The sequence below is a fragment of the Pezoporus occidentalis genome, unplaced genomic scaffold (assembly GCF_034315485.1).
Source record: "Pezoporus occidentalis ecotype Australia unplaced genomic scaffold, CSIRO_AGI_Poc_V1 ctg117, whole genome shotgun sequence".
Lineage (NCBI taxonomy): Eukaryota > Metazoa > Chordata > Aves > Psittaciformes > Psittacidae > Pezoporus > Pezoporus occidentalis.
This window is the reverse complement of record NW_026912961.1, coordinates 5,672,834-5,694,912: the sequence shown is the minus strand read 5'-3', so window position 1 is coordinate 5,694,912 and position 22,079 is coordinate 5,672,834. Positions and strand designations below refer to the sequence as shown.

The 22,079-nt window shown below is 40.2% G+C and overlaps 1 protein-coding gene across 4 annotated transcripts in view; it reads left to right on the top strand.

Annotated features, from left to right (window-relative positions):
* Positions 1-11,144, top strand: part of CEMIP2 (cell migration inducing hyaluronidase 2) — a 57,717-nt gene extending 46,573 nt beyond the window's left edge. For all 4 annotated transcript variants that reach the window (XM_062641344.1, XM_062641318.1, XM_062641324.1 and 1 more), the window contains exons 16-24: positions 2,486-2,663; positions 3,144-3,359; positions 4,089-4,297; positions 4,847-5,032; positions 6,180-6,399; positions 6,993-7,091; positions 8,333-8,481; positions 9,737-9,843; positions 10,580-11,144. In XM_062641344.1, coding sequence (XP_062497328.1) covers positions 2,486-2,663; positions 3,144-3,359; positions 4,089-4,297; positions 4,847-5,032; positions 6,180-6,399; positions 6,993-7,091; positions 8,333-8,481; positions 9,737-9,843; positions 10,580-10,776 — 1,561 coding nt within the window. In that variant the 3' untranslated portion in view covers positions 10,777-11,144. The remainder of the gene's footprint in view (positions 1-2,485; positions 2,664-3,143; positions 3,360-4,088; positions 4,298-4,846; positions 5,033-6,179; positions 6,400-6,992; positions 7,092-8,332; positions 8,482-9,736; positions 9,844-10,579) is intronic.
* The last annotated feature ends 10,935 nt before the right edge of the window (positions 11,145-22,079 follow it).

Here is a 22,079-nt window from a genome sequence, read left to right as displayed (position 1 = left end):
TTCAGCTGGTTTTCAGCCCACCTTACTGTCCTGTCATCCATTCCATACTTCGTGAGAATCTTGAGAGACAGTGTCAGAAGCCTTGCTGAAGTTTAGGTAGACTGTGTCCACTGCTGTCCGCTCAGCTACCAGGCCAGTCATTTCATTACAGAAGTTTATCAAGTTGGTCTAGCATGACTGCTCCTTGATGAATCCATTCTAATCATTACCACAGAATAGTAGAATCAACTAAGTTGGAAAAGACCTTTAAGAGCATCAAGTCCAACTGTTACCCCAGGACTGCAAAGTCCACCACTAAACTGTGTCACTAAGGGCCTCATACACATGGTTTTTTGAATACTTCCAGGCATGGTGACTCCACCACTTCTCTGGGTAGCTTGTGCCAGTACCTGATCACCTTTTTGACGAAGAAATTTTCCCTAATATCCAATCTAAACCTCCCCTGGTGCAGCTTTGAGGCCATTACCTACAGGCCACACTATTTCTGATACAGGCCAGGGTGCTGGTGGCTTTCTGGCCTCCTGGGCACAGACTGGCTTGTGTTCAGACATCAGGCAGCACTCCCAGGTCCTTTTCCACCAAGCAGCTTTCCAGCCACTCTTCCCCAGGCCTGTAGTGTTGCTTGGTGGTGTTGTGACCCAAATGCAGTATACTTTGCATTGTTGAACATCATATGATTGGCTACGGCCTATCAATCAGCCTGTCCAGATCCCTCTGCAGAGCCTTCCTACCCTCCAGCAGATCACACTCCCACCCAACTTGATGTCCATAAATTTACTGAGGGTGTACTCAATCCCCTCATCCAGATCACTGATACATCTCCTCTGTCAGCTTATTCAGCACTCTTAGGTGTAACCCATCTGGCCTCATAGATTTGTATATGATTAAGTAAAGCAGGAGGTCTCTAACCATTTCCTCCTGATTTATGGGGCCTTCCGTCAGCTCCTCATCTCTGTCATCTAGCTCAGGGAACTGAATACCCTGAGGGTGGCTGGTCTGGCTATTAAAAACTGAGGCAAAGGTGGCATTAAGTACCTCAGCCTTTTCCTCATCCGCAGTCACTAGGTTTCCCCCAGTATCCAGTAGAGGATGGAGGTTCTCCTTGGCCCACCTTTTTATTGCTAATTTATTTGTAAAAATACGTTTTATTATCTTTTATAGTAGCAGGCAGATTAAGTTCCAGCTGTTCCTTCACCTTTCTAATTTTCTCCTTGCATAACCTAGCATTATCTTTGTACTCCTCTTAGGGTAACAGTCCCTTTTTCCACTGGTGATAGATTCTCTTTTTTTTTTTTACCTGAGTTCTAGCTGTATCTGTTCAACCAGGCTGGTCTTCTCCGCTGGTTAGGCTTTCAGCACATGGGGACTGCCTGCTCCCATGCCTTTGATAGGAGAGGACTTGTTTTACTGATTGTTAGCTGAAGCAAACCACCAAGTTGAACTTTAACCAAACAATACCATACATATGTCAAGGAGGAACAAGACAATGGGTAAAGAACATTCTTTACCTATCCAGCTCCCTGAACTAGGAACTGTTGTTCCCAAAGTGCCTCTCCAGCTCAATGAACTGGGAACCATTCTTCACAAAGTCAGAAGAGAGGCCAGCCTAAGGCCATAAAAGGAAGATGAGAAAAGTTCAACCGGAGGTAACAAAGATACGATCACTGGGGGTCCCAGAGACCCTTGGGACCCTTACTTAAAATAAACTGTGCATATTCTAGTGAGTAGTTAACTCATGTTAATTAATTCTGGAAATAAATTATAATATGTATAAGATTTCTGGGACTATATGTATGAGATGGATGCTTATAAGGAAGAAACCTATAAGAACTGGCATGTGTGTTAGGAGGAGCTATCCCCTGTGCATCCAGCACCATAATAAGTAATGGTTGCTTCTTAATGCTACATTGTTATTAAGGAGTTTTATTCTCCTGACTTTTGGTGACACCTTAAGGAGTGTCCAGGCTTCCTGCACTCCTTTGTCCCTCAGTACTGTTTCCCAAGGGACTGGGTCTCAACCATTCCTGCTGAGTTCTTGTCCTTCTGTTCCTTGAAATGGTTTTCAGGATTGGCTGCTCCATCACCATCCTGGGGATCAAGCTGAAGCTCACCAGCCTTCAGTTCCTTGGGTGTTCTTTCTTCAACTTAAAAGTCATGTTTGCTTTCCTCCAGTCTGCAGGCACTTCTCCCAGTTGCCATGATTAGTCAAAGACCAGGTGGTATTATTCTGCTGTATTTTCAGTATTGGGGAAGGGGCACATTTGCGAAGTGATAGCACTTCTATCAGGAAATACCAGAGTATGTGGGAGGGTAGATGCATTAGATAAGCACAGGAAAAGTTTTCCTTTACTAAGATCTAACCTCCAGGTCATTCTCTAAATGTTGCTCTCTTGATTCCTCTGAGAGGAAATGTACTTACAACACAGATTCCGGCTTATCATGGGTTTTGTTACAAGATGGTATAAATATTTACTTGCATTAACAGGACATTTCCAATCAGAGGATTTCAAATTTATGATGGACCTATTCACCTTACCAAGTGCACATTCAAAAACTTTGTACCAACTCCAGACAGATTTACCAGTGCAGTTGGATTCTTAATGAAAAATCCATGGCAGATGACACCAAAAAACAACATTTCTCTTGTGAAGTTTGGTCCAAATGTAAGTTTATTGCAAGTTTTATTTTATTCTTGTAAATGGCTTTATTCTTGCTGTAGTTAAAAAAAACATCCAAGGGCCACCCCTAGGTCATCTTTTCCATACATCCCTGCTAGAGAGTTTCTTTCTTGGTTAGAAGTCACCAGGGTGTATCCTTTGTCTCCGGAACAAAAAAGTAATGCCAACGGAGATGTAGGCTATGTTGCAATAATGATCTCTTTCATGGCTAATGGTAAAGATGAAAGGAGATTTTGTAAGGTATGGTATATCCTTAATAATAGAATTTTCAGTTGCAAATATTAGCATTTCAGAAGTAAGACCTGGCCAGGGCTTGTTACTAAAAATCAAAGTATCTATTTTTCTGTCCTTTTGATAAGGTTTTTAATCAACTTTGTTAAATTCCTATGATTCTGCAGGTGTGCAAGTGTGTTAGTCTGTGCTTTGTCTGGGGAGAAAAATAAATATTATAATTGTTGTTGCCAGGTTTCTTTGAAAGCCTTCTTTGGAAAACCTGGTCCCTGGTTTGAAGAAGGAGATCTGGATGGTGACAAGAACTCAATATTCCATGATCTAGATGGTTCAGTGACTGACTACAAGAATACCTATGTGGGCAGAATGGATAACTACTTGATTCAACACCCCAAATGCATTAATATTACAGAATGGAGTGGAGTGGTTTGCAGTGGGACCTATGCACAGGCTAGTACTCCTGAACCTTTCTGTTTGGGGCAAATCTACAATACAAACAACTTGTGAGGGGCAGGGGAGGTCTTAACAACTGCAAAATCAGCTGTCTTTGAATTTAGAAATTCCTCAAAGTTTTAAAAATACTTTTATGAACATTACACTTTTCAGTCAGTTGTGTATATCATCTTCCCTTCAGCACGCAAACTGGGACTACAGTGTTATATGCTGCAAGGTAAAACCAAATGTATATGCATGCCAGCAGTTCTATGTTGTAGCCCTATCCACAAGAACATTTTTGCATTGGAGGTGTTTTCTCCCACTGGAGCTGTCTGTCTTATTTTCACAGCATGGGGCTTTAAGGGGTGCTTTTTTATTATGTTTTTTTTTTTTTTTGGAGATGTTAAGTACCACCTCTAAATACAAATCTCACGCAGATCTGATTCACGTTCTGGTTCCTGTTCTATACAACTTTGGCCAAGTACCATAGCTGATTCTACTTTTTTGGGTTGTTTTTTTTTCCCTCCCTCTCTCCCTCCCTCTGTTTTTTGTCTGCAAAATGGGCAAAATCTACAATACTTTGTTTTTTTTTAATAGTCCTTTTCTTCAGGAGGTTTTTGTATTGCGTGACTCAGAACATCAAATTGCAGCTTTTTGGATAATTACTGATTATTATTCACTATTTCTTTTTGCACAGTGTCCTAATCTTTCCTCTTTCCTTTTATCCTTCTTAATACCATATAGGTTTATGTCCAAACATGGAATGGACAGAATCTGTCCATGACTATTGTACGAGATGAGTACCCAGCCAGCCCCATGGTTCTCCGAGGTATTAATCAGAGAGCTGTCTTTCAACAGTACCAGCCAGTAGTGATGCTCCAAAAGGGCTACACAATACATTGGAATGGAAAAGCTCCAAATGTCACCTATCTTTATCTCATTAACTTCAACAAGTATGTTTATGTTCTTTAATGTCATTGGTCCGTAAGGCAGTACTGAAGTAATGTTCTGCAGAATTAACATCTGTGAGAGTTTGCCACCATCAGTAAGATTGGATCTTGGGTTGTTTTTTTTTTTGTGATTACAAATGCTAGAGTATGAAAAGCAAGGGATGAAACAGTAGACCTGCACCTAAAGTTAAATTTTTGTCCGGTACAGTGTCTTTTAGGAAAATCCTTTGGAGAACAAAGTGTGCAAATAGTGAAGTTGAGCAGGATTGGAGTTGAATAGTTTAGCATACTTGATTTTGTTGTCAGAAAAACTTATTAAATGTCTAAAGTATAAAATTAAGTATATTCTGAGAGTATCAGAATTACTGTAACCTTTAATCAGACTGTATAGAAAGGGAAAGAAAAATCTTCTGGTTGAGCATTTAGGAGTTTTTTGTGTTCCTGTTACTTGTTTTTTGAGTGATTTGTTTGCTGTGTCATGTCGTCTGAACTGTTCCTAAGGTTAAATCATGGTTTTTTTTTTGATTGGGGTTTTTTTTTTTGTTGTTTTAGGAATGACTGGATTCGTGTTGGTCTTTGTTATCAACCAAATACAGATTTTGTTATAGTATTAGAAACCTTCCAAAGGCGGTCATCTGCTCTGTCAAGCAAGGTAGAGCGCTACATGCCTGTATCTTCAATGGTGGAGCTCGAAAAGAATCGATCAGACAAGAAGTTTTACTTTGACAGCAGTACTGGGTAACTCCTTGTAACTTGATGGTGTTGGAAGATGTTCTTTAACCTTAAAATGACCAGTTTAATAGTATTAAAAGCAACTGATTGAGATACCTTATAAGAGTGAAGCTGTTGTGAAGGAACCCAAAGCTTGTTTGAAAGAATATGTGACTTTGAATCTCCAAATTACAGTGGTTGTCATTTTTCCAAGAGTACCATAGTTGCCACAGATATTTCCTACCCCATGCCTGGTAAAAATGTGTATCTGGCATGCTGCAGAGGAGTGCCTTTCAGGAAGTAACTTAAAAGTTTCTAAGGAAAAATTGTGCCTTCTTATTAACCTGAAAATTCTAGACATTTCCAAGAAGTTTCCTGTTCCAAGAACATTTTAAGAATGTATCTCTGAAAATCCTAATCCATTTACAGCCTTCTCAAAAGTGCTAGGAAGTCCTACTTTCTGAAAAATACTTCTGAAAGAGGCCACTGAGATCTTTCTCAGATGTTTTACTCAAAGCTGACCGTATCTTAAATAAGTCCTACATACGTCACTTGCGTGTTTAGCGAATGTTCTTTTTTCATTCATAATTTATTTATTTTGATCCTTTATCTGCTACTTTGTAGTAAATGTGCAGGTGAATGTAGCTTTTGAAAACACATTTGTTTCCTTTTCTCTAAGAGCTACAGTAATAAATCAAATATGTAAGAGAAGAATTACCAGTCTCAGTGTACTGTGAACATTAATGACCACTGCCCCCAGCTGCATTTCCAAGCATTTGCAGCAGTACAGTTACATTGTTCAGTGCTGGTGGGTGAAGCTGAATATCCAAAGAGTTACTGCTGGCTATCTGCAGAGATTTGTGATCAAAGAAAACATATATGCTCTGCAGTTTGTTTTTTGTTTCCTGCTAGCCACTGGTTTGAGGAATGGCTGTTGTTTTCAGAGCTTATGCATTCATAATGATGTCTCCTTTGTTAGGAATTGCAGATATACCAGTAGAGACTTCCTAACTCTAATAAACTGTAAATAGTTTTAAGTGTCTTCAACAAAGGTGCAGAAGTGAAAACTGTCATTTCTCTTCTTCTGAAAATAATGAAATATAGCTGTTAGTTTTAACATAAATATGTGTTCTTTTAGCAGTTGACTTAGAATCTTTTTCCCCCCCTTTTGTAGATTACTGTTTTTATTTCTTCAAGCCAAATATAATAGGGATGGTCACAGTTATTGCTCATCTCAGGGATGTGAAAGGATCAAGATTGTGACCAAAGATTCAGCAAAAGGGATCAGTAACTGCATGGCAAAAGCTTACCCAAAGTACTACCAACGACCAACTGTCATAACACAGATGCCAGTAAAAACTACTGTACCATGTATGAAATGCGGCACAACTCAGGTAAAATAAAATAAGTAAAAACTTTGTGTTTTTATTGTAGTTGGTGTTGCTGTCTGATTGCTCTAAGATGGAAATTCAGTGTTTTGGCACAGAACACTGCCCGTACCAGTTTGTGATGCTCATATTGTTTATCTCCTGTATGCTGGGAAGGCAGGGAGTCTCTTGTAGCACAAAGATTTCATTTTTTGTTCTTTGAAAAGTGCTGCTTCAATTCTCACTCTGAGTGCTACAGGGAAGGAGTGTACGTGGATGTCTTGTACTACAGCATTGTCTATATGCCATGTAGGACAGCTTTGCTGCAGAGATCTATATGGAATTGGGCAGATCTCTTCTTTTTCAGATCTTTGCTTATTAGCATGAACTTGAAATTGTATTTTCTGTTTTAGCTGACAAAAATTTTGAAAGTAAGGAATAAAATAGGTTACACAATGTGTCATGATACTTGTTAGCATCGCTATTACTATAAATAATACCACTGGCAAATTGATGCATTTGCTTTGGAGCAGTGGGCAATCTGTTTTGAATTGTCTGGCATGATAAAGTGTTGTAGGCACATGGATATATGTACTTAACATGTTTCGTTCGATATTCAGATGGTGTTCACCAGTGATCCTCACAAAAACTACCTCCTTGTGCAGATTAATTCATCTGGTAAAAAAGAGTTAAGCAGAGGTCAGCAAGCATTTATTTCTGTAAGTATTCGTTATGGTTTTCATCTGTCTTTCTTTTTAGCAGTTTCTATTACAACAGTTGTACAGCTCTGCATAATGCTGATGTCACTTTTCTTCACTTCAATGAAAAGTGTTGGTTCATAGTTTAAAATCCAAACAGTCAAAAAGCCAGTGTTTTAACCTCAGAAAATGAGGCTCTGAATCCTGTTTGTATTTGAATCTTTTACTGCTAGAGAGAAAATAGTAGCAGTAAGGGAGAGTTTAAAATCTTCAGATTCATGTTGCAATCTGGATGCATATACATCTATTGATGGCTGCTTTGGGGGAAAACCCCAAACAAAACACACACACGCAAAAAAAAAAGAAAAAAAAGGCAAACAAACAAACCCCTAAAAACACAAAACACAAGCAAAAATCTAAACAACCTGTTAGTTAAATCCATGTTACTGAAATTGAGTTTGTGCTAACAGATTGGTGAGTTAATGGGATGAATCATTCAAGCAATTAAGCTTTGCTAAAACTCCTTCAAAGTGGCAGTTACTAAAGAATCCATGGGTATTTCTGTATTTGTTGTGATGCAGTCCCGATAAGCCTATAGAAAGTAGTTTTATAAAAAGAAGAGTTTCATCTCTTCTATTCAGATGCAGAAGGCTTGCATGTGATGCCGAAATAACATTTACAGACATCTTTGCACCACAAAGCTCAAAGTCTGTATGTGGCTTTCATTTTGCAGTGTCAGTGATTTAGCTTGGTAGAAATAGTAAAACTCTTGAGTTTAGACAGACAAATAGCCTGTAGGCAGCATAACTGTAGCAGCTGCAAATTTCTACAGGAGTGTGTATACCATATCCAGAGCAGTAAGAATGCTGCATAGGAAGAAACTGGGTTGGAACTAAGCTGCTGCAGAGACAGATTAAGTGTGCCATTGGCAAGAAGTCCAGGTGGTTCAGTATCTGAAATTTAGATATCCAAAGCAGGAGCAATGTCTGAGGGAGGTAGTAAGCCACCTGAAATGTATGATCTCCCTGTATAAGCTAGGGACTGAAGACTCCAGTGTAATTTCAGAATTCCTACTGAAAGTTTTCCCTCAAGGGGGAAAATGAAGACATGCCAGGGAGAAGCAAATACTTGTAAGGAAATTAGTATACCACAATCTCTAAACTAAATGAAGATTAACACTGAATGCCTTAGAATTGCTGTTGGATTCATTAACTTTAAGAAAGGAAGAAAAATTTGTTTTTTCTTTTTCTCCTCCCATTCAGGTCAATGACACTATGTTTTCCTTCAAGGATAATGGTATAATTATTGTTATAGTCGATGCCTGCACTGGAACAGTGTTGGGAAACAAATTATTTTCTGGAGTAGACATTAAGCGTGTAGATGATTATTTAAAATCTGGAATTCCACAAAGGTATGTGTAGTAACCATTTATTTCCTGTACATCCAGTAAGCTGTAGCTCTGCTGTTTAGTGACCTAGGGAGGTTGAGGGAGGTTATTTCTCCTCTTCTCAGTCGGGTAGGATGCCACCTGCAGTGCTGGACCTGCTTGAGCTAGTCTAGAGAAGGCCACAAGTATCGTCAGTAAGCTGGATCACCTTTCCTATGGAGATAGGCTGAGAGAGCTGGGCTTGTTCAGCCTGCAGAAGAGAAGGCTCCAGGGAGACCTTAGAGCAGCCTTCCAGTGCCTAAAGGGTGCCTACAAGAAATCTGGGGTGGGACTTCTTACAAGGATGTGTAATGATAGGACAACAGGGAGTGGCTTTAAACTGACAGAGGGTAGATCCAGATCAGATATTAGGAAGTTCTTCACTATGAGGGTGGTGAGGCACTGGCACAGGTTGCCCAGAGGTTGTGGCTGCCCCATCCCTGATACTGTTCAAGGCCAGGTTGGACAGGGCTTTGAACAACCTGGTCTAGTGGAAGGTGTACCTGCCCATTGTAGGAGGGTTGGAACTGGATGATCTTTAAGGTCCGTTTCAACCCAAACCATTCTATGATTCTATGATTTAAATAATAACATCTCTGCAGAAGTCCTGAAAGTGAGAAAAACATATCCAAGTTGAGGGGAAAGAAGAAACACACAAGTGTTTTAACAGACAATTTAGTCTTATTTGAGAAAATAAAGCAACTCAAATTTTGAACACTTACATTTTTCCAGTGTTTCCTGTTTTTCATCTCAAAAAGATTTTTTTTTTTAGCTAAACATGATATAATAACATTAATAACACTTCTATGCTGAAAACAAATAACTTTGCTTAATAAGGTCACTTAAGGACACTGACAAGAAGTACATTACTAAAGATCATGCTGTTCTCTCCCTATCTGGGGGGGGCATTGCTTATCATTGAAGAAATGTGAAAAGCTAATGTTGGAAAAATCAGCACTCTAAGTTTGGATCAGTATTTAAACTTTAATTTTTGATACAGAATATTGAACTATATTTTAGTAACACTTTCCAATGATTTTGAAGTTAAATTTGAAAGTCAATCTAAAAAAAAAAGTATTCTAGGTACTGCTTTCAGAGAGGGTTGACTGTTTCCATGTCATGAAATAACATTGCAGGAGTACTCTTAAGCAAGTGGAGCGAGCTGTAAAAGCATGTAGCAGAATATTAACAAAGCTTTGTGTTTATAACAGGTGCTGTCTCTATGCTGTCTCTGTTGCAGGTCTGTTGTTCTACTGAGCACAAGAGGTGATGTAACAATTCCTCGTAATTTACCAGAAGCCTTAATGTCCCTGGGGACAGCCAAACCACCTTATCTTCAGAGCAATGGTTGGTGGAAATTCCATATATTTCTTTGACCTGCCTTGGTCTGTGTGTTTGTGTTGGTGTGGTGGGTTTCTCCAAGGGTGTGTGAAAAGGATGCAGCTGGTGAAGGGTGTCTGCCAGTTCGTACTGGTGTGGGCTGCTGCATTTGAGCCTTGTTTGGGGCGGGAGGGTTGTGGGGGGGTTGGGAGGGAGAGAATGGGCAGCCCTTCAGCAGGTGGGGCAGAAGACCTTTCCATTGCCACAAAGGGCATTTTGTGAAGCCTGTTGCAAGCAGGGAAGTGAGTAGCAGTTCTTTGTGCCTGTGGATTACAGGAAAACAGCTCCAGGCTTTTTTCCCAAAGCCTGTATTTGTGCCTCACCCAGTGAATCTATTTATAAACAACGTCCTGTGCCAGGCTAGTATTTCCTGTTCTAACAAAATTTGAAGATTGAGATGAGAAGCTGTTGGTATTTTGAGGGATGATGACTTTATAGGCCACATGGGGTAGCTCTTGTCCATTCAGGGCCCTGGCACAAGTCCCGACTTGAGAAAGCAGGTTTTGTAACTACTGATAGCTATGTTTCCAGGTTAAGATTTCAGAGTATGTGATACTAAATATTGGAAAATATCTTGCCTTGTGGGGTGTACTTGACACTGAGAGTGGATCAGTGTCCTGAATGGGGGGGGAGGATTTCAGAGGAGCATGTGGTATGCTTTGGTCTTGGCTGGTTCAATAACACTGAGCTGGTTTTGTCACAGGAAGCGTGGCCTTTCTGGGCTTCAGAGGAAACTTTAAGCCATCCTGGATTAAGCTGTTTACTGGTCCTGCTGGGCATGGGCTCATTCAGATAGAAAAGTATATCCCTTTGCAACTGGAAGAGTATGGCTGTGCCAGATCAATCAGAAGCCGGCGGAAAGACATTGAGCTTCTAAAGAAGGCTACACGATCTCATTAAAGACTAAGATGTACATAAAAGCTGGGGGAAAAATGTGAACTAACTTATTTTTTTTAATTTATGGCATTTTAAACTGTGTTGTTATCCAAGTAATTCATGTTATTATCTGACAGATGTTTGCCAGCATTGACTGCTTGAATGCCAATCTGCGCACCTTCTAGTTGTACAAAATATTAAAGAATTTATTAGTATTTGTATAAACAGGTTTCAGAGATTTTTCAGATGTTTGTATTTACTGTCAGTTTCTTCTGTTTAATACTCCTTTTATATGTAAGAAGGTGTTTATAAAAGCCTTAAATTTTTAGTAACAGGAGTTGGAGTGCATCTTGGATTACTTGAAAGAGTAAAGTTTCCATAAACAGCTTGAATTGGTTGTTGTAACTTACACATTTTCACTTAGCTGCTCTAGGTAGTTTCCTGAGGGTTTGTTTAGCAGTCAGCTCAGTTACATTCTTGGTCTGCTTTCCAAGGTGTTAAAAACAATTTCCCCCCTGCATGCAGCTAACTGGAGGGGTTTAACTGCAGTAAGATTTTTGCTTTGCTGTATGAAAGATGAAGAGTGGGTATTCAAATACCCTGCCCAGGGCTGAGTGAGGATTATGTACCATGCAACAAAGTTTAACATGGCTGTGTGTACCATCATGGCACACAGAGCAGAAAATTACTACCATTGTTAATTACCACCTTTTTACTGTTCATCTCTAAATATACAGGTGCCTGTGAGAGTCACTTCACTAAACAGTACGGGTGTTAAGGCTGCAGCCTTGGGTGCGGCTTGACTGCAGCTCACACTGTTAAAGCTTCTAGCCAGGAGGACAAAGCTGAGATGCTGTTGTTGGCAATTTGCTATGAAACTAGGTTTCTACTGTTGCAGTCATATTTCCTCCCTCACCTCCACCCCCCCCCCCCCCCCCCCAAAGGCTATCACAGCTTTACCTTATAAGTGAATGAGAAGTGCTTTCAGTTCATTCAGGCATCTTACATGCTTTGCCTTAACTTCAGTTCTTCTAATATACTAATGTTGCTAGTTCCTGTTCACTTTTTACATTAGGTCCATTTCATTTCCTTCAGTTTTATTGCAATTATTTGACCCTTCTACAGAGAGTGTGAAAATCATTTCACTGAAAACTGAGGCACAGCTGCTGTTTTTAAGGGTCCTATCTTTGAAATTATATTTCAGAGACAGTAAAGATGCATTTCACAATAGGAGACACTAGGTGCCATTGAGCTAAAATGTAACCATAGTTCTAATAAAACTGACATAGTTCCTGCTTGTATATGTTCTCATTCATTCTAGCTGTTATAATGTATCTACCATTCAGAGATGCTTTGTGCTTTGAATTCAGAATGGAATGGCTGCTGGAAATACACCCGTCTTCTCCAAAGAAATTGAAAAGCTGTGGGGATTTTTTTTCTCTTTGTGTGTGTGTGCTTTAAAGGAGAGGAGGCACAGTAGCAAACCTATTATTCTGTTCAATTGAAATATGCTACCTCAGTGCTACAATTAAACTGCCAAGTGAGAAGGGAGGGATAGGAAACACAACATAAGAGATGAACAAGTAGATGGCTGATGTAATTTTTATTGTAAAACCAAGCCAAATGGATGATTGTGTATTATGCAGTTGTTTCGATGCACAGGTCTTTTCTAATGTTTAAATGAAAAAAAAGGGTGTTTTGTTAGGGGAAATGTGGTAAGTCTTTAAAGACTAGCTATAATGTGTGATGTTACTAATGCAGGTCAATGTGATTTAAATGTTCTGAGTGCAGTAGTGATAGTGTTTGGGGATTAAAATGGTTTTAAGACTTCCACTGTTCTGTGGGTCATATTCAGCAGAGAAATACCGATGAGGTAGTGACCTTCAGGCTTGTGAAGTTTGCCATTATCTATGAGATTCTGCTGTTCTAAGCCATCTTGTAAAAATTGTACTTGGAAGTGTCAAGGGTATTCTGGGGTAGGGTTTACTGGTGAGCAGTTGGACCTGAAGTGTTGTCTTTTGTGTAAATTTGAACACTTGATAAATAGCATAAATAAATTTTTACATCTGACAAGACAATACTATCTTGGATCTCTTTTGTTCTTTCATCAGGTAATTCTGTAATGTATACTGTGTGAATCATAGACTCATAGGATGGTTTCGGTTGGAAAGGAACTTCAGATCATCCAGTTCCAACTCCTGCTACAGAGACACCTTCCACTAGACCGGGTTGTTCAAAGCTCTGTCCAGCCTGATTTTGAACACTGCCATTGATAGGGAAGCCACAGCTTCTCTGGGAAATTTGTGCTAATGCCTCACCACCCTCACAGGGAAGAATTTCTTCCTAATATCTGTTTAAGTTTTAACCCGTTACCCCTTGTCCTGTCGCCACAGTCCCTAATGAAGAGTTCCTCCCCAGCATCCTCATAGGCCCCTTCAGATACTGGAAGGCTGCTATGAGGTCTCCACGTCAGCCTTCTCTTCTCCAGGCTGAACAGCCCCAACTTTCTCAGCCTGTCTTCATGTGGGAGGTGCTCCAGTACCTTTTACTATAAATGATTTAATTTCAAACACCAACAGACCTCTGAAGTTTATGGAGTGTATCCAGCTTTTCAGCCAGAGACAAATTGGTCATACTAGGGCAGACACCACATGGCTGGTGACTGAAGTTACTGGCCTGTCTCCAAAGTCTGTCCTCTTAAGGCCTGTCTGAGCTGCTGAGTGTAAACTCATTTCAGCTTGGTGGGGGCCAGTGCAGTATTTTTACCTACTCAGGGGCATCTTATCCATGTTGTAACTACCTGACGGGAGTAAAGAAGACGGAGACAGGTTACTCTCAATGGTGCCCAATAGCCAGGGCAAGAGGCTTAGGGCACACTTTGAAATACAGGCAATTGCACACAAACAGAATAGAAACTTTGACTGGGTGGGTGATCAAGCACTGGAACTGATTGCTACAGAGGCTGCAATCTTTGCTGAGAAGCAGCTGTAGCTGGCCCTGCTTTGCGACACATAGTGTCCTGGGCCATCATCTCCAGAGGTGGCTGTGAGCCTGGGTACCACTGTGACTGTGTGCAGTTAAAATTACTGATGTACCTAGACCCTCTTTTCCAAGCGTATCAGTTGCTGCACTGTGCAAGGGCTGAGCCCCATGCACTTTCCACCTCATGTCTGAAACTCAGCAGCGGCTTAAAAATGAGGCATCCCTGTCCCAAACCCAGCCCAAAAGGCATTGTAATTGCCTCTTCAGGGTCAGGTTTTGTATACAAATAGTTTGATTTCTATTCCTTGCTTAAATGGTGTTACTGTGCAGTAAAGATAAGAACAACAGTAAAAGAATAAATAAACTACTTGGACCAGGGATCATATTAAGTGTACTATCAATAGGGGGCTTTCTCTGGGCAAAGACACCACTGAAAATCCACTCTATGAGGACCCATCCCTTAGGACCTGGGATGATGGCAAATACATGCTTTAGGAAAAAATAGGCTTAATTCTGCATTTATTGTGGGACTGCAGTGACAACAGGCCCCAGATAACTTCAGACCTAGGATATGAAAATAGTTTTTCCTGTCTGGGATAAGTCTTATGATTTCTTTTGCTTCCCTTCAACTTCTTTTCACATTATGTAGGCAGGGTGTACATCTGAGGACAGTCACCAGCTCTGACTGAAAAGCCCAGTGTAATGAGGTTGATGATAGCTGCATTGGGTGCAGTGGTCAATGAAGGCCAGAAGGGTGTGTCATGGCTATGTTTAAGGTGATCCCGGTGTCATCTTGGTGTCTGAATGTCTATGAAGTGCAAAGAAAAGCAGTAAACACCTGAGTTTTAAAACTACCTTTGTGTGAGCTTTTCTCCGTAATTACTTTTCTGTGTCTGCTAGTCATATTTGTTATAGTACTTACAGGGAGGTTCTGTTCTTTCCGAGGGTTCACAAGCATATTTTTCTTTTCCAATGCTGCCTTCTTATCCTGTGTCTCGTGCTAGTTACATTTCTAAATACTCAGTATTGAAGTATATAAGGCCACCATTGGCTTGAGAGAATTTATGAGCTTTTTAATTGTGTGGCCTGGATGTTTTGCAATTTCACATCTTAAATTGTATTAACAATTGCAACTTGCTAAAAAAAAAAAAGTAAAGGCTCATTTGGCTGTTAACTTGCATAACTGGAATGACAGGACTGGCAAGTCATAGAAGTCCACCTCTCCTTTTTTATGTGGTTAAAGTCTGAAAAATAAACAAGTTTTGGATACAATAGGAGAAAATCTGGGAGAGAGCAATCTCGGTATCTCCTGAGATCAGCCTAGCCTCTTCTCATCTTGTGCCTGCTCTTTTATCCTTCCCTTAAAACATACTGGAAAAAATTCAGAGAGACTTATGTTTCTGTTGAACGTTTATGGTTGTTGGATTTGGTGACCTAGTGAGAAATTGGCTTGGTCATATAGCAGAGAAATTTCAAAATAAGCAGTGTGTATAAACTTTGTCCTTAAAGGCCAACTTTTCTATTATATTTAAAAGTAAAAATCAGATTTAATTGCCATGCCTGGGAGGCAAATTCTTTATTTCATCTTTGTCCAGGTTGAATGGTGTGACAGCTGAATGTCCTGATTTGTAATATTTTTTTTCTGAGGAACTGTTCTTAGGACATGCAATGGCCTGTCTTTATATATAATTTGTTCTAAGCAGAACGTAAGAACAATGTGATATTTCAGGATTACTTTCGTACAAGTTTATAAGTAATAATGCTGTACTAGAACTGCTGTAAGCAGAATTACATCTGTCTTTTTCCTGTGAAGCATTTCCAGTGACATTTCCAATAGCTACCCTAGGTTCAGTTCAGGGTGTGCTTTGTGTAATTGGTAGCTTTTAGGGATGGATCTCAGATGATGATGTGTCATTTTAATATCTGTGAGGTTCTTCAGCGGAAGGTGGTTTACTAAATCAGCAGGGTGTGAACTGTGATCTAATAATTTTCTTCCATCTCTGGTGCAAATGACTGGCTCATATGCTCAGTCATAGCAGACAACATCACAGTTATCTGTGGTCTCATTTCTGTTTCTGAGAGATGATTCTATGATGAGCATCACTCACTAGTATATATTGCACTTTTCTGCTTTTTAACATGGTTTTTATTTGGTAATAGTGTAATACAAATTTTCATATGGCAGCAGGTTCTGGGTTACATTTTTCTTTTTAATATTCCTATACTTACATCACATTTTTCTGTGCTTCACAACAGTGAAATGCAAAGTATTAGAAGATATGAGTACATACAATCACATGAATCATTGCAGCATGTGCAATTGCCATTGGGTTCCTTCTGCTAACTAGCAGGCAAATGTAAATAAGAGTTCATGGAGACAGAAGAAAGGAAATGAAAGGTTCAAGAAAAAATTGTTTGCAGTCTCTTTTCCCTTAAGTCATACACACCTTTCTCCTTTTGTTTTGCAGGGACAGGGTTCTCTCGGTTCATAAGGGCAGGGATGCTGCTCTGTTTAAGTATCTTGTTCCCATAAAATGTTTATTTCTCATATTTCCAATGTTTTGCTGCCTGTGTTTTTTTCTGAGTAATTGTCCATCCTCCTTCTTGGGGAGTGGGTTGGACCTCTCCTGTTTTCCCACCCTTTTTTCTCCCACCCCAAGTCTTTCTTGCTGAGCATTAAAGAGACCCTTTGCAATCTGGGTGTCAGGCTGGGTTTGTTCTTCCATAGCTATCATGCTGAATGAACCACATTAAATACTTAATGCTCCAGACTACAGAATTAGAACCAGTATGAAGCTTAGAAATGTTGATATACAGTCTACATAGGAATGATTGGCTGCTTTTTTTCTTATGAAACTTCAGTTTCATTGCTTTCACAGTTAAGTCATTGTGCACTCTTCCCTCCCTCCCACCTCGCCCTCCCTCCCCAAGCAGTCCTACACAGACTCCATGACATCATTATTAATAATGACATACAAGCTTCTAAAACAACGCTAATAGAGTTCACACTAACAAGCGTATGCCAAGCCTACTGATTATCCAAGTAATAAGCCACGGTCCTATGTGATCTGCAGTTTCTAGGTTCATATTTGTTTAATATGTGAGTTTTTATATAAGCACATTCCCAAAGCAGATCCTAAGATTACAAAAATATTTTTGCGTGCAGTTTCCTTCTTTCCTTGTGGAAGCCTGGTGTTAGGGATCTATGATGACATTGCAAATTCCCAGGAATCTATAATGAAGTAAGTTGTTAAGGAAGGTTGTAGTTGAAGGGCCCCAGGACACATTCCTTAATAAGGAAGCAAATGCTCTGTTAAGAGCACAGTCTGTTGTAAGCTTGAGTCAGAATCACGTATTCCCTCTCACAGGTGGATATACATATATTAGAACCTGTATGTGAGCCCACATCTACAGTCGGTTAACCAAATTCTGATCAAGCACTTAAAAGTCTGAAACATCGAGTCTTGATTGTAAACATTAAGAATGCTCAGAAATATTAGGCAAAAATAATAAAGCTGAACAGAGACGTGCCATTTGCTAGAATATACCTGCAATGTGAAAGTACAAACTGAGATGACATTTCTCATCAGGCAGACACACAACAGTAGAGATGCAGTCAAATCCTTGATCTCTAAAGACAGTCATTACCCTTGACATCTTTGTAAGTTTTTAAAATTGCCACCCCACAAATGCTTAACCTGTGAATTATCAATCAGCCACATGAGCTTAAAGTCTTAGGAAGAAGTGCTTGAATGTACGTGTGGTTTTTCGTTCTCGAGAATTGCTGCAGAAGTAATTTGGCACCTAAAGAGAGCATTTAATTCTGCTTTTCTTTTTGTAGTCTCTTAACTCTAGCTTTAACTTCTACTTCTTGCAAACCACGTTCTTATATTGGATCTGTAAAGCTCCTTCTTAAACAATTAATGAACCCAACTACATGCAGAGCAGCCATCAGTGAGACTTTTGAGACAAAAAACACCCAACAAAATATTTTCCCAATGCAACAGTAGAGCAGAAAGGAGTATGGGGTTTGTGTGTGTTCACTGACTTTTGCAGATTTGTCTGCAAAATCTTGCCATGCATTAATACATTTGCAGTAGCATGGCTTATTTTTAATGTGAAATGGATAAGTTGCATGGATACAATTGCGTATCTTTTTTTGGAAGATAGGAAGCCAATTATATGGGTATCAAGTTAACGCAGTCCACATGCACATACATAATGCATTAGGAATGGGGTACCCAGATATTCAGGACTGGTTTTAAAATCCAAGGCAGTAATAATGTATATATAAATCATTTAATTTCCAGCCAAGTAGCCAAAGTTTATCCAGAAAAAGCTTCTTTCTCTGTAGAGATTGTCCCAGAGAAAATGTGGAGGGATCACAGAATACCCAGAAAGAGAACTGAGTCATCACAGAAGAGGATGAGTTTAGGAACGAAATGTCTGCAAATGCTGATATGATTTTCCTTTTTCAGATAAACTCATAAACAGGAATGGGTTCCCATGCAGGAAACAGCTCTTCCGTAAAAGGGGCCAGGGAACAGAGTGTATTAGGCCAAGGCAGGGACAGAGCAAGCAAAACAAGTACAGCAGCTACTGATTTCCTTCCTCTGTCATGGCACAGTGGAACCTATTGCAGAGCTGCAGAGAAGCAATTACTCCCGTTCTCAACACCATGGTCAGCTCTGATTCAGATAGAGCATAATGCATGCTCTCGTTCTGACAAATACTTAGATCAAAAGGTACCAACTAGGGAAAACAGATGCAGGCAGGTGAATAAATTTGCTACCAAAATACATTTCACTGAGATATTATCAGAAAAAGGGAAGTTTTTCATGAAGGAAAGCATGATGTTACGAAGTGCTTTGACTTTGAAGGAAGTTACATTTTGTACCTCCGGTTAGCTACTGTTCATGAATCAAGAAGCACTATGATGTGCAAATATAAAACTTTACCCCTATTGATTTTACAAGCATTGTCAATAGATGCAGAAGAAGCCCTCCTGTTCATAACATGGTCTGCCCCTCAGAGAAAACATACACAAGCTCCCATAAGAGAAACAGAGGTGTCACACTTGCCTGGCCAGAGCTCGCAGCCAGTGTGAAAAAGGATATGGTTGAGCAGCCCAGAAATAAAAGAGAATCTGCAGCCAAATAGTTCTGAAGTGAAAACATTTTGGAGGGAGGCTTCTTGAAGCACAAGTTTTCTGAACCTTTTAGGAGCATTAACTACAACAGGATATGTCAGCCCCTGGGAGGCTTGTGCTTAGATGCAAAAGATGTTTTTGGTGTGTCTCAGCTACAGCCTGCAACAGTGGGCTGACAGGAGTCAGTCTGAGAGGAGTGGTAGCTTGCTGGGGTGTTTGCAGCTCCAGCATACTTAGATCCAGTAGAGGCAGTGCCAAATGGCAGGGATCTCACATTGCTTTACTGCTTGGCACCTGTAGAGCAGATATTGCATCTTCTTAACAATATCTCCCTGCTAGGCAAAGCAACAAAGAAAGGATTGCCACCACATTAACTGGTTAAGGTGAAGCTACTATAACAAAAAGGGGGTCACTTTAATTAATGCATTAATGTAAACCTCTAAATTGAAATCTTGGTGAAGGGAATTAGAATAACCTCTGGGTGAACTTAGCTGAAGCTGTCTGCTGAGCTTCGTATTAAGAAACATGAAGTGTGGGTTGTTGTGAGCACAGCTGAGAGTATCTTGAGTGAGAGCACCGTGGAAATGAAGGAAGGATTAAAGGAGACAACACAAATTACTGAAGAAGAGATTTTGCTTGCTCTTAGCTCCCACTGCGTTTTGAGCATTAAATTCCAGATGTTCCAGATGCTTGAAAACCTCAAACATGTCCATCTTAAAAAAAAAAAACAAACCTGTGAGTAAACTGTTGACTAAAATCCGAGGCTGCCTCTCATTATGACTGATGGTCCTGGTTTAATCAACCAACAAAGATGTTCTCAGATAGCTCTGCCACGGTTCTCATGCCATTTTACATTTTAATTAAAAACACAGCAGCAAAACCTCAGAAGTTCTTGCCTCTTGAATAAAATATGGCAACCATGCATTGGAGACTAACAGAAATTGAACTTGGTTGGGAGGTGGGAGTCTGATTTTCTTTGCTAGCTGGACTTTTTCCTTTTAAAGCTGTGCTTATGTCAAAGTAATGGCTATTAGTCTGTGGGCTCTGAAGACCAGATCTGCGTGGCAATAAAGATAGATTCCATTTCTCAGGATCAGACTGAAAGGTGCAGATGGATACAGAGGATGGCAACCACATTGAGGTATTTGATGCCAGCTGATAACTGCAATAGCGGCCTGCTCCAAAAATGCTGTAGCAGACCCTATGGAGTTGTTTCTTCCTAACCCAGTGCCTATGTATCTTCTGTAAATACTGTGCAGCAGATCAGGCCCCACACATGTCCTGGCACAGTGTATCAGAAGGGGCTGCTTCCATTTCTGTCATCTGAGCCCTTTCTTCCTTGCCTGTTCCAGAGTTCCTCATCCCAGATCAGTTTGTCTCCAGATGTCAAATGTCTAAAACTCATTAGTTGACATTAGTTCAGCCTTAAACATCTATTAGATGTTCTTTCTCCTGTTCTTAGTCATCGTGGTTTCCCACACCCGTTAAGAAAAAGGGCAGCCAGAAAAATTACACTTACTGTTAACTCTTCCTCTTCCAATGGAAGGGTAAACTCAGATACTAACTCAGTGTAATCTGGAGAATATAAAAACTCCCAAGTTTTTGCACTTTCTACTGACTGTTTTAAAAGACTGACACCAGTTTATCTTTTCTTTACTCTACCTAGGTAATGGAAAGTCATTCCACTAGCATTTATGTCTGCATCAGTAATGTCAACAAAGCTTTCTGAGGTTTTTGTCATAAGCCATGCTGCACAGCTTGTATATCAGAGCAACAAAGCTGGAATCAAAATGATTCCCAACTACTATGAAAGGAAAGCCTAAGGAGCCAAATAGCATTTTGAAACTATTTTAATCATTTATATGTTGAGTAGGAATTATGTGCCAGTTTGGGGGGGGGGGGGGGGCGGTTTTAACAGTGTTTCTTTTTTCTTTTGGGGCTTTATATTTCAGCAGAGGGCACTGTGACCTTACTTAGAACTCAATCTGTTCATTGGTCCATATGATCATGGAAAAAAACCTGCACCGCTTTTCCCCAGCAGAAGTCCTTAAATCATAGTGTTATATATGCAGGATTTACTTATTCTCCATTTTAATCACTCTCTTATCATCGCAGTTAAATGACTGGAAGGAAGTGAGAAAAACCACTTCATGGAATTAATACATTTTTTAAAAAAATCTTACCTTTCTGAAGTGGAAAATTAGATAAATAAAGGCTTTAACTTTTTTCCTCTAGGATAACATATTTTTCCACAATGCAACCTGTGGCGTAGGCATTTTAACAAAGACTTCACAGCTCCTGCCATATCAGAGGATAACAGAAAAAACACCCTTCAAAACTTCCAGTCCTCACTGATCTGTACAAGTCACTGAAGCACAGCTGCTGTTCCTTGTGTTACCCACAAAGGGCAAAAAAACAAGCCCACCTCCACTCTAATTAAACCTGGGGAAGGCCAGAACAGACTGTAAAATTGGCATTGCTGCTTTCCTCTGGGAGCTGAGCCATTGTTACCAGCTTCAGCCAGACCCTGGCTTCCCTTTGGTCTCAGCTTTTGCAGTTCAGCACCAGCACACTGGCTTCAGAGGCTTGTCCTGAGCCTCGACTGCTGAGTGAGTAGGTAGGCACTAGGAATTCGCTGAAAAGAGGAAGAAGTCAAGGGAAAAGGAGGAGGAAGGTCATCTCACTCTGTTGCCGCCTCACCACACTGGACATTAATACCAGCTTGCTCTGCTGTGAGGCATTCATAATGAACATCTCACAACTACAAGGGGAGGCACAGTTAGGAGAAGCAGAGGAGGCATGAAATGGTTCCCTGTGGTGCAGTACAGCCACTAGCATCACACACCGCCAGCCAGCAGCGTGCTGCTGCTCTAACCGAAGGTACACCAGTCGCTGCGTTTCTGGCATTGAGGAGCTGGCTGTGGGACTACATCCACTTTGTTAAACAATGTGAGCTAAACAACTCCTGTGTGAATAGGAAGCAGAGGATTTGCTGCCAGTTACACTCATACTGATTCAATCTATTCAGCTGCTACACAGAAAGTGCCAATAAAAGGACAGTAATGGAAAGAGATCTGTCATGTGAGTCAGTCTAAATAGCTGATATTCCCCCAAAAATAAATCAGTAATTCTTTCAGATGTGTTTGCATGTATTTGTAGCTAGTAACAGTGAAAAGGTGAGGTCAGGATAAAGAAA